Below are 17,194 nucleotides of genomic sequence, written 5' to 3' on the forward strand. Positions count from 1 at the left end.
GCCAATTTAAACATTTGAGTGCAAGGCGCGAAAGAGAACTTACGCGCGTGCTGAGAAGATTTGTGCACTCATCTGAAGCGCGCACACGAAAGTGCGTGTACACTGCGCAAATATTGAGGTCTCTTTCAAGTCTTGTGCTTGATTGGACAAATTCACACAAAATTATGTCAACATGCTCGTCTTGGCGAGTATCCTAGCAAGCATAGTCGGTTATGTCTTAAGTGAACTTGTACACTCGAGAAAGAACGCATGTGTTCAGTATCAGTGTACTGATCCGTGTATTGTGTCTTAAAGAGACAGCGGCCCTTGCATTCCTGCTGTCTGAATGTGTTTTTAATGTTAATCAAACAACAAAAGACAAGGAAATCGCTCATTGCTCATGACTGAATAGTAACTTAATAATGATTTATCTTTATTTAATTTATACAGTGAAGATTACATGCAATGTTGTTTTACATTTTATTAGCTACTTTATTCAAATTCTGTACCTGAAAACTGGATTTATATTCTATTGGTCACATGTCTTCATGTGATAAGAAATTGTAGTTCATTAAACTTGAACTTTGGAACGAAATCTGAAACTTCTCTCTGAAACTCCTATCTCTTTAAGTCACAACAAGGCTAAGCTGTAACTTAGACAGAGGTCCACTAGTCCTGCAGAGTTCATTTCCAACCCTAATCAAACACACTTTTTAGCAAGCTAATCAAGTCATCAAAGATACTAGAAACAGGTAGACGTGTTTGATCGGGATGGAGCTAAACTCTGGCCCTCTAGGGCTGGATTTGAGGAACCCTGATTTTAAAATGTGTCAGTGTGTGTGCTCTGTTGCAGGTTTCACTATAGCTGAGGGATTTACCCAGCCAGCACACTTCTCTACAGTACAGCAGCTTCAGGACTCAAGCACACTGGAGTCACAAGCCTTGACCACCAGCTACCACCCTCCCAACCTACTGAACGTAACACACACTGAGGTACAAACACCCTCCCAAACCACTGAACGTAACACACACTCGACCCACTGAACGTAACACACACTGAGGTAACACACACCCCCCAAATCTACTGCATGTAATGTCAAACATACATAATTGTGGTGCTGCAATAACCCTGTACACAATTATGGAGGTTTCCCTTATCTGACACATCCATTTCAGGTTTTAAAGTTCATGAGTTGAATCCGGCGTGTTTAAATAGGGATGATGGGAGTCATCCCTATTTCATACATTTCACCCCCTCATTTGAGTCACCTGCTCGGTTTGCGCATGCTCGTATCAGCAGCTTATCGGGTCTCCAAGGAGATATCCGTGTCCGAACTGTTTCCTCAGTTCAGTGTACTGGTGACTCGAGAATTGTTGTGTCATCAGTGTTATTTTTAATAATGTTAAAGCTGCAAATAGATTTGCATCTCCTTTCTCCTTGCCTGACCCACCATGAAACGTACAGCACTTTTATATTAGAGTTATATGTACAGAAAACAGATGCATGAAATGAGAGTGAAACTAAATGATGTTAGTTTGTATTTATATTTAAATTTATGTGTGCGTGTGTGTGTTTGCGTGTGTATTTATGTGTGTGTTTGCTCGTATAGACGAGTGGTTTATTGCAGGAGGCGAGTCAAGGAGAGCTACAGCTGTCTATCCAGACACAAGACTTCCAAGATGAGGATGAAATCAACAAGAGAGTTTATCAGTAAGTTCATATGCCTCAAACACCAAAAGGTAGCTGCTATCCTACTCACTTTGAGGAGAAAATTAATTGTCTTGAATACAATGAATATGTGTCTTTTTACAAGTAAAGTCTTGTCGTTAATAAACGGTTAATAAGATATACATAGAATTATTATTAGATATAAATAATGTTTTATTAGAAATAAATATAATAAAATGTAATAATCTTGTAAACTTAAACTATTTTGTTCTTGTAAACTACCTCGCAGTAGTTTTTCTTTTGCACTTTTCTCTTTTAATCATCTCCGTTGACTAGAACATGTCTGAAGCGACATGGCTGAGCAAAATGACGATGTGTATTGTGGCGACGATATAGTGTCAATCAAAAGATATTTTGCTATATTGTATATACAGTATGAAAGTATGTTCGTGCAGAACTACAGTTGACACGTTAGAGTGTCAGTGAGAAAATACAGTGCTGAATGTGCTTGATGTTGAAAAAGTTAAGCGCAATAAGCAGCAACAAATTTGGATGTGTATTCATATATTTGATCCAAGCAGTTGGTCAGCAGCCTAATAAACATGCTGTTGTCCTTAAAGGGACTGTTCACCTAAAAATTACAAATCTGACAATTTGTCAAACTGACAAATTTACTCTCCCTCATGTTGTTCCAAACCCATAAGACTTTCATTCATCTTTGGTAAACGAATGAAGATATTTTTAATATTCACTCATCATTTTTGTCCATCCATTGAAAGTCTACATCACCAAAACTTTAACACTTCAAAAAGTAAAAAACAGACATCATAAAAGTAAACTATATGAATCGAGTGGTTTACTCCAAGACTTCTGAAGAGACACAATCGCTTTATATAATGAACAGAAGTAAGCATGCTTGAGCTTCTGTTTGCCATATTTGATAAGCTCCATTTATGTTCACTGATCAATCTGTGTATGTGAATATAAGCCTATATTAAATCTGCGATCATGTCTCTTCAGAAGACTTGTATTAAAGATATTGGTGGGGCATGAGTGAGGATCTGGAAAGAGAAACGAGAGATTCCATGTGAAATGTAGGAATAACTGTAGGAAGACATATGGCTTATTTCAAAATGTATGGGCTCACCTTTCTAATTCTGCACAAATCCAAATGTTTCCATATTTGTGATGCAAAATTTGGTTGCTAATTGCATTATTTCTTCTGTAAACAAATCTTTGTACTTCACTCAAGTCTTCACTCATATCTACTTAAACCAGCAGCCCGCATATGCGTTTGGTTCAGCTTGTGCAGTGATATGTGTTTTGTTTCTCAGGTGCAGTATGTGTGAAAAGAGCTTTAAAAAGTCAAGTCATCTGAAGCAGCATGTGCGCTCTCACACCGGAGAGAAACCGTACCGCTGTAACCTCTGCGGGAGGAGCTTCGTGTCCGCTGGCGTGCTCAAATCACACCTGAACACACACACAGGTGAACCTGCAAAGAAACACTTCGTCATGTTAATTTATAATCCATTCTGAAACCCCACTCATACAATGTCTCCTCTGTGGCTGTTCTTCTTGCTCTCTCAGGAGTGAAGGCTTATAAATGTAATGTTTGTGACGCCTGCTTCACCACTAACGGTAGTCTGAACCGACACATGATCATCCACCTGAACACAAAGCCCTTCAAGTGCAACGTGTGTGAGGAAAGCTTCCGCACCGTCATCCTGCGCAGGAAACACATGAAGCTCCAGCATGCTGTCGGTCCCAAAGGTACTGACACACTGAGACATCATCACCATCAACTTCTGCTGTGTGTTTATGAAGCATTCATAATATAACTGTGCAGTCAGATGTGCACTTTGTACTCAACTAATTTTAATTTATAATATGCCCAATAGGTTGTTTGCACATGACATCATTGCTGCACGCGAAATGCGGCTGGAGGGCAAGGAGTGGTTTTTCTATATAGGAATCCTATTGCAAACTCAAAATTCCTTTGTTTTGCGTCGTTTATGGTTGCTCAAATCTATCAAACTGAGAAACCACAATGAGCTTTTATCGTTTATGTAAATTATATCGTTTTTTATCTTTAAAAGTTGTCACCTTTCACAGCGTTTTGCGTCTGCCGATACTGAAATGAATACGGATACCTGCTTACATTTTTTGTTTTTGACTAGGTTAAATAATCACATTCTTCATGGTGTCGTTTGCAGGGAAGAGAATATATTTTATCCCATTGCGTGATCATTTGCTGTTTTCACTTCAGTTTTGTAGAATCCTGTTCACAATGTTGATCTGGTTACCGTGGAAACAGTGTCACGCGCTGCTGCTTCAGCCGTCATAATGTCCAAATACAAAAAAAAAGTGTTCAACAAGCTGACAGAAGTCGATCCATTTCTTTGTTGTAAGGGTGTAAATGTAACTGTAGTTTTAATGTTTTCTTTGTAAATATTCACTTTCCCATATGACCACGGAGGAGAATCGGAGGGTCACATTCAGCGGACAGACACCCTTTTTTACAGTCTATGACAGACACCGACACACTGTATTTTTTTTGTAGTTATTTCAACAAATGACAACCAAAATCAAACCCATAGAAGCATGTGAACAGGTTTGAAGTGGCTGCGTGCAAGTTATACTCATCACAAGTCGAGTGAGAGTCATACTCGCAAATGTAATGTTAATTATTAAACCAAACAAAATACAACACTTCCAAAAACACTGAGCTTTGTGATTATTTTATTGAGTGATAGGCAGTGGGTTTAATCAGTGACATTATTAGATTTGCTATACGGCATCTCCCCATCACCACCTCAACCTGCTGAAAAGACGAAAATTGTATTACACCATCCAGTTTTTCCCCTGAACGATGATGTGAGCTCCTGTTGCAATTCTCGATTCAGCATAAATGACCTACAGTGGCGACATTTTTCACAATCACGACAGAAAATCAAAATACTGCCCTAACATCACTAGAAAGGCAGCGCGATATAAACAAACCCAGACTAGAACTGAACGCGGCGTGACGGCAGCTTCATTCTCTATATCTACCTCCTCGATTACAGTCAAGTCTTTCAATTCAGTAGAAAAATCGCTCCTCTTCATAACATAAGGATCACGTCCAAAATATGTTGTGATTTTCTGTTTATACCTTTCTAAACCAGCACAGTACGGACTTTTCTCCATCTCTTCCATTCTAATTTTCACTGCTTGCCCTCCACATTAATTTCGCGCGTCAACAGAACCACGTGATTGCAAACAACCTATTTCTCTATTCCTCAATCAACAGGATTCATGGCATAATATTAATTACAGATATATAAAAAAGAATTGAAAACATAGTGCTAAACACAGTATTTAACTTAATGTTTACTAAATATTTCAATGCAATAAAGACATGCTTCCAGGAACACAGCTGAATGATTAAGAATAACTTTTTTAAGGACAAAAGCAGCAATGTAAGGTTGGGAACCACTGCTACTTATTGTGGGGAAAAAATGTTACTGAAAAATGATTACGTTAGTGAGGTTCTTGAACAGAATTAACTGCAGTATGAACACGGCCTTATGATGCCTAGTCAAAGATCTCCTGCCCATTACTGATGTTAACATGTAACTGATGTCCGTAGTTCTGGAAAGCGATGAGGCTGGTGAGGAGGAGGATGGGTCGGATCGCTCCGGGCTGAAGAGGAACCGCAGCGGCATCATCACGTTAACTGAAGAGCAGACGGCAGAGCTGGCCAAGAGAGACCCGGGGGATGAGGCGTCTCTGTCAGAGAAGGTTCTGGCCCAGACGGCTGCTGAACGAGATCGGATCAGTGAAGTTAAAGATAAATGTGTTGAGCTCAACATAGAGCCAAAGTTTGCAAACCGTTGCCAGTACTGCCCAAAGAGCTTCAAGAAGCCCAGCGACCTGGTGAGGTAATCATCTTACATCTTGATGTCATCATTCAACATCTCTGTCTGTCTAGATATATCTGTCCTAACAATGGCCCAGAACGCACATCATAGCAACCAGCCTAAACAACATAGCAACATATGGGTATTTACTCTATAAACGGAGTACAGATTACAAAATTGTGAGAGCAGATTATTGGTAGTTTTTTATCTATTCATTTATTGAAGCAGTAGTGTTTTACATGCATCTACAGAACAAGGATTGCTCATTCAGTCAGCAAAGTGAAAATTCTGGACTGTTTAAGAGAAGTGGATGAGGCTATATATGAGACGGGAACAGACGTTTATGGACAGGGTCGTCAATTGTACAATTCCCAATCACATGATCAGGGAATCAACTCATGGGAAAGAGTCTGAATGTTGCTTATTCTGAATGTTTTTCATCTTTCAGACACATCCGGATACATACAGGCGAGAAGCCGTACAAGTGTGATGAGTGTGGGAAGAGTTTCACAGTCAAATCCACACTGGACTGTCATGTTAAGACACACTCAGGTGGGTTTAGATCTGTGCCAATCGTGTGTTTGCGTTTATATTTCCTGGTGAAGATGATTATCACTGTTACTCATACTTGCTATATTTTTTGTGCCAATATGCTTCTGTTTAAAGAATCATGTTCCAGTAAACATAATGTTTTAAGTACCAAATGGTCATGCCGTTGTTTTAGTAATTGTAGGCACATGTATTTAATTTTTATTTTTTTCTTCTTACTATCAACCTGCCAGGGACTACAGATGAAATAATCCTGTATGGCTAAATCTGGCACATTTACATGATGGACACAAGTGCTTATGTCAATTAATGTGCATCGTCCCTTTAAAAAAAAACATAAACATAAACACATTGAATTAAACATGAAATTTTTGAAGTAGAAAGACTAAAATAGAATTTTCTTGTAAAGCGCTCCAATAATCTTCTAAAAACAACTTCGAAAAAGTTTTTTTACAGTGTACCCTAATTCACATGGTTTGTTGAAGAAAGCCATTTCTTCAGTCTCTGTGCAGGCGCGCTGCACTCGTAATCAAATAGATAAATACATAATCAAATTCTTTAATATTACACAAATGTAACATTATTACAAATAAACACTAAGTGACTGAAACAATATCTGTTATAGAATACACTTTTTTGTTCACAGTTTAAGCTTGTTTTATTTATTTTCAAGATCTAAGGGGAATTATCCATTGTCACTTTCATTACGGCTATAAATGATATTCAAACTCATATTAGATGCTTTTAACATTAAATAAAGCACATAATTAGTATCTGAGATTATCATTGTCATACTTTGTATGTTGTTGTTCCAGCTGCGACGTTGCAGAAATAGAAACCGTTTCTAAAACAGAATCGTCGCGTACTGCCTTTACAGCTGGTTAGGACAAAAACTCTGATTAATGTGGAAAAGCGTGCACAACCAAGCACCACTTAAATTTTCTTCAGAAAAAGTAAAAATCGAACCCAGCAACAGCCTTGTTGTTTACGCCTCTTTGAAGTTGGATGTGCTTGTGTCTGTGCAGGGCAGAAGCTGTTCAGCTGTCACATGTGCAACACGTCCTTCTCCACCAAGGGCAGTCTGAAGGTCCACATGCGCTTACACACAGGCTCCAAACCCTTCAAGTGCCCCTTCTGTGATCTCCGCTTCCGCACCTCTGGCCACCGCAAGACCCACATCCAGGGTCACATCCGGCCCTCGGACCGCAAGGCCAAGCGGAGCTCCGGCGCTGAGCCACAAAGACAGGATGTCCAAAGCGTTCCTCAGGCTCAGCATCCGTCCTCTGCCGTGGACACTCAGCCTTCTGTGGGATTATTACAGACTGCCAACACAGATCCCAACATCTACATCCCAGGAAACTCGGTGCTCACGGGCCAGTATGACCCCAGTCTGCTGCAGCAAGGGCTGGTCGGGCAAGCGATACTGCCTGCTACTGTGTCAGGTAATGATTTACAAACACAAATCTACAACATTTTATATCACACACTCTGAGTAAATGACAGCGGTGATTAGAGAATCGACATGAGGGTGAGTAATGATGACAGCATAATTCTCCTGTTTTTCCCCAGCGGGTGGAGATTTGACAGTCTCCTTGACGGAGGGTCTCGCCACACTTGAAGGAATCCACCTGGTGTGTCCAAATGTGCAGATCTCTGGGATTGACCCCAGCAACATCAACAACATCACTCTGCAGGTAACGCTCGACTCAAGATACTCGGTTCAGCTGTACTGATATGCGTAATGATGCAGTAACGTCGGTTTGTATCTGTGTGTTCAGATCGACCCCAGTATTTTGCAGCAGACGCTGCAGCAGGGCAGTTTGCTGTCTCACTCTCTGACGACTGACTCGGGTCTGACGGCACACGCGACGGCTCACCTCATGACTGATGGAGACGCTTCAGTTCCTGCGAATGTGGTCATTCACCCTCTGACTGGCCTCTCTCTGCAGCCTCAGCCATCAGCCATCAGCAGCCTGACCAACCAGCAGGACAACGCCGGTCAGTCTCTCTGTCCTCGCTTTTACATTGTCCCTTCATCTCTTTTACATTAGGTCGGGTGAATCTCTCTCAACCATGGTCAGATTTCAAAAAAACATTGCAAAAAAAAAAGTAATTATTAAAATACTTATACTGTGGGGCTGTTGAATGCTTGATTCTGATTGGTTGATGATTTTTACCAGCATACAGTAAAGAGACCATTTTGATAACTGAGAATATTGGATATTACAAACACTACAAACATGACAGAAAATCACATTTCTTGTTTCTGTCTTTTAATTTTGGAGGCGAATATTATCTGGACATGTTTTTGTGTGATTCACCCCTCTAGTATTTATCTTGCTGCATGCTGAGCTCTTTTACTTTTAAATCAATTAAGTGTACTTAAGTGTATAGTCTGCCCACATATAATGAGCAAATAACAATCAGGTTTTCTGATTGGCTGAATAATTTCTCAGTATCACAAGCCAGTCTGGCAGATGACTGTTTCATTATTGGCACGGGGACCCACTGCCAGTGACGTCACTTACAGTAGAGACATTATCTTTGATATTGTTAATGAAACCTGAGCGATTTCCATTGAACTTTCTGTGAACAAACAGCATTTTCAGAGAAAATTGTTGCACTCTCAGTTGAAAAAAATCCTTTTCCTTCAGGTGCGTAGAACCAAAAAAGATATACTTGAGCAAAACTGAAAAAGTGGCTGACCGCACACTGAACCCAAAAAAGACTGAAGAGCTCTAGAAAATACAAAATTTATTTTATAAATTGCATGGTGCAATAAAGTGCAAAGTGCAAGTGAGTTAAAAACAGAGGAGCATGAGCAGACGTTTCAGCAGATTGCTGTCCTCAGTGCTCAATATGCAACAAAAAATCACCCTCTTTCAAGAATATATATATAAAATAAAATATATAAAATAAATATTTATAAAATAAATTTTGTATTTTCTAGACCTCTTCAGTCTTTTTGGATTCAGTGTGCGGTCAGCCACTTTTTCTGTTTTTAACAAACAGCATTTTCCCACTTTTTTGATTATGTGGAAAAACTGTATGCAGTTTGTATTTATATTTTAAACCCTTGGCCCACAATGTAGAACATACAATCATACAGTTAAAATTTTGATAGGTAAGAAATCGAATAAATTTTTTCATCTATCAGACTTCTTAGCTTAGACAAAAAAGTTGATTTCATACCCTATACGTGGGCCATATGGAAGAGCTTAACACTAATATTCTTTGATCTTCAGAGTGGACGTCTGTTTTTGGGTGCTAAAACACCAGCCTGAGAGCTAATTGATGATGAATGTTAAATGTTAGTTCAGGGCCATTTTATTAATTTTTTGAGTTCTTTAGGCAGTGTTGAATGTAACTTCTGCTTGGTATTGGGATGTGTGTCCTGTCAGGTTCTCAGGAGCTGTCACAAGTGTCCAGCGCTGGCAGCAGTGCTCCAGAAATCACACTGACCATCAACAACTCCAGTCTGACACAAGCTTTAGCACAGAGCAGTGCTGCTGCGTCCACTGCTGCCGCCAGCACATCGGAGATCACACTCACTATAGCAGGTGAACACACTAAACACACACACTGCTGCACTACACAAACACAACCCCAACCCTACCTGATAAACACTTTATTCCCGCTATTAAACACCCGATAAACACTTTTTTCCCACTAATAAACACCCGATAAACACTTTATTCCCACTATTAAACACCCGATAAACACTTTATTCCCGCTAATAAACACCCAATAAACACTTTATTCCCGCTATTAAACACCCGATAAACACTTTATTCCCGCTAATAAACACCCAATAAACACTTTATTCCCGCTATTAAACACCCGATAAACACTTTATTCCTGCTAATAAACACCCGATAAACACTTTATTCCCGCTATTAAACACCCAATAGACACTTTATTCCCACTAATAAATACCCGATAAACACTTTATTCCCGCTATTAAACACCCGATAAACACTTTATTCCTGCTAATAAACACCTGATAAACACTTTATTCCCGCTATTAAACACCCATTAGGCACTTTATTTCCACTTTTTGAATACTTTTTCATTTGTAATTAAAATAAATGTCTTTCTGAGCTGATATGAGATGGTAAAAGGGAGAAGAATGAGTTAAAAAAAAGTCAGATTCAAACTGAGGTCGGTCGTGTCAAAAGCTAACGCCACCCGTCTTACTCTCCACACCACTAATCCTATTATCTGACAGCTTTTTTTTTTTTTTTTTTAATTTTGTCTGGCTCAATCAGACACTGGTGGGTAGAGTTAGTGTAAATACCCTCTGCCAACAAGGCGGGTGATTTGCACTTGGTGTAAATAGACTTAACCAGACTGTTTTTGCTCCTGTGTTTTAAAGATTTCTATGTAAAAATAATTTTCACAGTCTTATGGTCTCTGGTTTTGCTGTTGGATCCAGTGTTTTTAATTTACTCCATCCTTCAATAAATGGCTCTTGTAAAGCTGTATTATATGTTCATGAAATACAGACTTATGAAATAATTAAGTGTGCCTTAGGAAAGAAGTGCAGAGCGATTTAACACACATTTTATGTTTATCATGAGTTTTTCTCGTGTTTAGGAATATCCGTTGCCAAAGCAAATGCTAATCTCTGTGTCTGTGTTTAAAGGTCAGGATCTTTTACCCCATCACTGTCCATCCTCAACTCCAAACATCAACCCCGGGATCAGACTTGCTCCAGGCAGCAGCAGTTTGACGTTAAGCAGCGAGCAGCTCCTTCCTCAGAGTCCTCCTCCCTCAGCCATGACCGGTGAGAGCTCATTTCACTGGCCCGCCAGATTATTTCTAAGAAACATTTGAACAAAACAGCACTGTCCAACCAATTAGCACTTTTCTAAGCAGTCTGGGCAGAAATTGAGTTTGACACCCTGCTGTACGTGATAAACGTGTGTACTGTGACAGACACCTCAATATAAGAGACGATAGAGTTGTGATAGGCGTCTGTGCCATTAAACCAGATGTTTAATTAATAAGTCTGTATTATGTGTTGGAACACAGAAGTATTGCGTTTACATACTTGCATAGAGTATATTTTGAGCCCGATTAGTATGTTAAGGGTGACACATGTCCATATTGTCTGGTTCTAGCGGTTTAGTTGTGTCTCTGATCGATTCTTCCCATCAGTCAGTGCACTGGCACCCAGCACCTCCCTGTCCCACACAGGCATGTCAGCGCAGAGCCTGGTGATGTCATCAGCGGGCATGGCCAGCGATGGCAGCGTGACTCTGACTCTGGCCGACACGCAGATCCTGGATACGGTCTCTCTCAACCTCAACACACAGGTAAATGAATGCTTTCAACAGATCCACAGACACAATGTTGTGTTTAACACTAGCATTCTCTTTGCATTTAATGCTAATAGATAATAAAATGTTCATGAATTTTGGCAACATGATCATTTTATTAAAAAGGAACTATTATGCTCTTTTACAAAGTCTTGATGTTGTTTTTGTGCTCTACTAGAACAGGTTTTCATGCTTGAATGTTGATTATTTTCCTCATATTCTCCATTGTTGCAGCTCCTCTCTTCCCAGTCTGTCAGTAACACTCTGTTTAGTTCCTGTCTCTATGAAGCCCCTCCTTCTGAAAAGCACAATGTGCTCTGATTGGTCGGCTGAAGCAGTGTGATGTGATTGGTCAAGCACTTCAAACGTGTTTGGGAAAAGTCGCAAAAATATTAAACATTTTATTTACCTGCATATAATGATTGTTGCCAATTTGCATTGGTTAGTTGACATGAGGGCGAAAAAAAAAATATAATAAATTTGTAAAGATGATTTGAAAGGATGTGTGAAAACCACTATACAAATAAACCTGACATATCAGATGAGTATTAAAATCATCAGCAAAATGTCTCGGACAATGTTTATCCAGGTGGAGCTGATGTCCACATTTCTCAGTAACTATTTTTTGTTTGTTTTTATGAGACAATGCTTTTATTTAGCTGAGATGAGGGGTTGTGTTTTATCCATGTGATTCAAGCACGTTTCCTGAAACGCTGCAGATATGCACGTCTGATGGGGTCTGTGGATGTGTTTGATTTCTGCTCACAGATGATAGATCACCAGACAGAGGAGAAGGAAGCAGAGACGAAGCAGAAGCACCAGTGTTACTACTGCAGTCAGATGCTGCTGACGGCAAACGCTCTCAGAAGACACTGCCGACAGGAGCATGGGAAGGAGCGCTGCCACGTCTGCCGCGTCTGCAGTAAAGCCTTCAAACGAGCCACGCACCTCAAGGTATCATCTGCATACACACACACTTCTGGAAAACACCAGGACCCGACTAAGATCTGCACACCTTATACGCATACTGTACATATACATATACAGTGTAGGTGGGGGGAGTGAATGAACAGCGCTCTATTCCACTCTCATTACCCACAGCTGAGGTGCCCTTGAGCAAGACACCTAACCACCAATCGCTCCCCGGGCGCCGCAGCAAAACCGCTTCATGGCTGAGTTACTGCTGTTCCAAAACACTTCCACTTTCCAATAATACCACTCACAGTTGACTGAGGAATATCTAGCAGGGATCAAATTTCACGAACTGACTTTTTGTAAAGGTGCCGTCCTCTCACCGTACGTAGCACACTTGAATTCACTGAGCTCTTCAGAACGACCCATTTTTTCACAAATGTTTGTAAATGCAGACTGCGTGGTTATGTGCTTGCTTTTATACACCTGAATTCAATAATTTAGAGGTGTGTCCCAATACTTTTGTCCATATAGTGTATATCCAAATGTATAACATTATGCTGTAGGCAATCTCCTGGCTGCTATGGTCACAGCATGATTTTCAAGTCATGTTATTTTTCTTTTTCTCACCAGATGGCAGCAATCTGCCCCAATACATGACACATTCTTTGATATGCAGAAAAATAGCATAAACCAACAAACGGCAACCAACAATTCACAAAACACTTTTTCAAATTCAACAGTCAGATAGAAAACATGTTTTATATATATATATATAATTCTACTCAAAACTGTCACTTTTTCCCCATGTCAAATATTAATGTCCACACTTTAAAATGTCCCTTATAAAAATGCTGAAGGCTCTTATTTCACAGCACATATTGATTGACACTTCATGACCAAATGTTCCTCTAAATCCTTCATTCTTGTCATATTCCATTTGTAAGTGTGCAGTACATTACTGTTTCCCATTTGTTTTTTTGCAAACTGAGACTAAATTATTTTCTCTGTCAATCGACAGCATGGGATTATAAATGTCATTCTGATCCTCTAGGACTTTGATACTTTTATAAACTGTGTTAAATTTGCATATGTAAATGTCTCTTTCAGGAGCACGAGTACGTCCATAAGAAGGGACCCAAAGTCAGCTCTCAGAAACCCAAAGTGTTCAAATGTGCCAGCTGTGACAAAGCCTTCGCCAAACCCAGTCAGTTAGAAAGACACAATCGCACACACACAGGTAAAGCTCTGCTCTCTGTGTTCACTGCTGTACTGTCCTCGTCCCACATATGGGGACTTCAGTAGTTCATCATATACGTATAAAAGTAGGGCTGTCATTCCATTTCAAATTGTTATCAAATGACAGTGCTTATTAAATAAAATTAGCAATATTTGCTGAAATCATACACTTTACCATTTTTTGCAGTTTTGTAAGATATTGAGTGCAGTTAAGACCCTTGACCCTGTTTTTTGTATTAAAATCTGTTGTTATAAATTTATTAGCTTGTTTAATTGACACCCATAAACATCATATAACCTCCCTGAATTTACTGAAAGCAAATGGTTTTGAATTGCTCTATTCTTCAGATGTCAGTGTGTGATATACTGCAGGTTCACTGACATGTCTGCATGTTTTCAGGTGAGCGGCCCTTCAAGTGTCCGCTGTGTGACAAAGCGTTCAATCAGAAGAGCGCTCTGCAGGTGCACCGAGTCAAACACACGGGCGAGAAGCCCTACAGATGTGAAGTGTGCACTATTAGCTTCACTCAAAAGAGCAACATGAAGCTGCATATGAAGAGATCTCATGGTTATCTGCCGTCCTGCAACAAACTGATGGGTATGTGTGGAGCGACTTCAGGTCATCCGCTTGTGTTTAGTGTTTAAAAGGTTCTTAAGATCATGAGAAACTGTTTCAGTCAAGAGTCATAGTGTGTGTACACATATATTTGGTTAATGAGAAGAGTAACTCAGTTGACCCTTATTTTTCAATCTGTCAAAATGACAAAGCATGTTGAATTACATTTTTCAAATTCGGTAAATAATGGAAAATGCTGACTTTAGGGTCTTTCTGCTGCAAGTCAGAGACAGAGACATAAAATAGGGTTAAACTTCTGAAATTTTTGTTTCGGTGACTGCCTAAAAAAATGATTGTGGCAGAGTCCCTGTAATTATGCCTCGGAGAAAGGAAATTTATTACACAGCCATGAATGCAGTAAAGCCTTCAGAAGAGCCACACACCTCAAGGTATTATTATTCTTCAGCTCATCAACCTTCAGCTTACCTTTAGTAGCTCATCATCTCACACATTATTACTGTATTCTTAGGTCTTTCACTTATAGGCTATAGAAAATTTGGACTTGTCACCTCCGATTTACTCCCCTGTGAACCAGAAAGTCAGGCTTTCCCAATAGTCGTGCTCCATCACTCAGATCAACTTAAAATTTTGGCAGATAAAAATAAAGACAAAATCAATAATAAGAAAAAATATGTAATATTAGTGTTCTGTGCTATGAAACTGCAATCACATTTCACTGTATATTCCCATTCATACTGTACAATTTAAGGCAGATGCTATTTGCACTAAGTGAAATCAGTATTATTTTAGTGTAAAGTGTAAATAGTTGTTATAGCTATTAAGTATGCTATTGATACTTAGTGCAAATAGTGGCAGATACTATTTGTTCCTCAGTGTATTGTAGTATATTATAAAACAGTACGCAATAACAGTACGCATATTCAGTGTACACCAATCAGGCATAACATTATGAGCACTGACAGGTGAAGTGAATAACACTGATCATCTCTTCATCACTGCACCTGTTAGTGGGTGGATATATCAGGCAGCAAGTGAACATTTTGTCCTCAAAGTTGATGTGTTAGAAGCAGGAAAAATGGGCAAGCGTAAGGATTTGAGTGAGTTTGACAAGGACCAAATTGTGATGGCTAGACGACTGGGTCAGAGCATCTCCAAAACTGCAGCTCTTGTGGGGTGTTCCCGGTCTGCAGTGGTCAGTATCTATCAAAAGTGCTCCAAGGAAGGAACAGTGGTGAACCGGCGACAGGGTCATGGGCGGCCAAGACTCATTGATGCATGTGGGGAGCGAAGGCTGGCCCGTGTGGTCCAATCCCCATACGCAACAAATGCAACAGTTTGTTGCGTATGGAGCTGCATAGACACAGACCAGTCAGGGTGCCCATGCTGACCCCTGTCCACCGCCGAAAGAGCCAACAGTGGACACGTGAGCATCAGAACTGGACCACGGAGCAATGGAAGAAGGTGTCCTGGTCTGATGAATCACGTTTTCTTTTACATCACGTGGATGGCCGGGTGCGTGTGCGTCTCTTACCTGGGGAACACATGACACCAGGATGCACTATGGGAAGAAGACAAGCCGGCGGAGGCAGTGTGATGCTTTGGGCAATGTTCTGCTGGGAAACCTTGGGTCCTGCCATCCATGTGGATGTTACTTTGACACGTACCACCTACCTAAGCATTGTTGCAGACCATGTACACCCTTTCATGGAAACGGTATTCCCTGGTGGCTGTGGCCTCTTTCAGCAGGATAATGCTCCTGACACAAAGCAAAAATGGTTCAGGAATGGTTTGAGGAGCACAACAACGAGTTTGAGGTGTTGACTTGGCCTCCAAATTCCCCAGATCTCAGTCCAATCGAGCATCTGTGGGATGTGCTGAACAAACAAGTCCGATCCATGGAGGCTCCACCTCACAACTTACAGGACTTAAAGGATCTGCTGCTAACATCTTGGTATCAGATACCACAGCACACCTTCAGGGGTCTAGAGGAGTCCATGACTCGACGGGTCAGGGCTGTTTTGGCAGCAAAAGGGGGACCAACACAATATTAGGAAGGTGGTCATAATGTTATGCCTGATCGGTGTAAATGATTATAGTTATTAATATCATAAATGGATGCTGCTTTATTGGGAAACACCTGGTAAACACTAACAAACACCGGATAAACACATAGGATAAACACTTTATATAAGCCCCTGATAAACACTTTATTCCCGCTATTAAACACCGGATAAACACTTTATTCCCACTAATAAGCACCCAATAAACACTTTATTCCCACTATGAAACACCCAGTAACACTGTATTCCCGCTAATAAACACCCAATAAACACTTTATTCCCACTAATAAACACAGGATAAACACTTTATTCCCACTAATAAACACCCAATAAACACTTTATTCCCACTAATAAACACCGGATAAACACTTTATTCCCACTAATAAGCACCCAATAAACACTTTATTCCCACTATGAAACACCCGATAACACTGTATTCCCGCTAATAAACACCCGATAAACACTTTATTCCCGCTATTAAACATTGGATAAACACTTTATTCCCACTAATAAACACAGGATAAACACTTTATTCCCACTATGAAACACCCAGTAACACTGTATTCCTGCTAATAAACACCCAATAAACACTTTATTCCCACTAATAAACACAGGATAAACACTTTATCCGGTGTTTATTAGTGGGAATAAACACTTTATTCCCACTAATAAGCACCCGATAACACTTTATTCCCACTAATAAACACCCAATAAACACTTTATTCCCACTAATAAACACCGGATAAACACTTTATTCCCACTAATAAGCACCCAAAAAACACTTTATTCCCACTATGAAACACCCGATAACACTGTATTCCCGCTAATAAACACCCGATAAACACTTTATTCCCGCTATTAAACATTGGATAAACACTTTATTCCCACTAATAAACACAGGATAAACACTTTATTCCTGCTATTAAACACCCGATAAACACTTTATTCCCACTAATAAGCCCCTGATAAACACTTTATTCCCGCTATTA

The 17,194-nt window shown here is 40.0% G+C and overlaps 1 protein-coding gene across 2 annotated transcripts in view; it reads left to right on the forward strand.

Annotated features, from left to right (window-relative positions):
• Positions 1-17,194, forward strand: part of LOC127497289 (zinc finger protein 236-like) — a 40,598-nt gene that overhangs the window by 22,362 nt on the left and 1,042 nt on the right. Inside the window, exons 16-30 of one of the 2 annotated variants that reach the window (XM_051865654.1) lie at positions 833-972; positions 1,590-1,690; positions 2,983-3,134; positions 3,236-3,418; positions 5,277-5,568; positions 5,996-6,099; positions 7,122-7,538; positions 7,666-7,790; positions 7,875-8,094; positions 9,498-9,656; positions 10,742-10,882; positions 11,257-11,414; positions 12,186-12,371; positions 13,440-13,569; positions 13,969-14,166. In XM_051865654.1, coding sequence (XP_051721614.1) covers positions 833-972; positions 1,590-1,690; positions 2,983-3,134; positions 3,236-3,418; positions 5,277-5,568; positions 5,996-6,099; positions 7,122-7,538; positions 7,666-7,790; positions 7,875-8,094; positions 9,498-9,656; positions 10,742-10,882; positions 11,257-11,414; positions 12,186-12,371; positions 13,440-13,569; positions 13,969-14,166 — 2,706 coding nt within the window. The remainder of the gene's footprint in view (positions 1-832; positions 973-1,589; positions 1,691-2,982; positions 3,135-3,235; positions 3,419-5,276; positions 5,569-5,995; positions 6,100-7,121; positions 7,539-7,665; positions 7,791-7,874; positions 8,095-9,497; positions 9,657-10,741; positions 10,883-11,256; positions 11,415-12,185; positions 12,372-13,439; positions 13,570-13,968; positions 14,167-17,194) is intronic. The other variant, XM_051865656.1, reaches the window with a different exon arrangement.

The sequence above is a fragment of the Ctenopharyngodon idella genome, chromosome 16 (genome assembly GCF_019924925.1).
Source record: "Ctenopharyngodon idella isolate HZGC_01 chromosome 16, HZGC01, whole genome shotgun sequence".
NCBI lineage: Eukaryota > Metazoa > Chordata > Actinopteri > Cypriniformes > Xenocyprididae > Ctenopharyngodon > Ctenopharyngodon idella.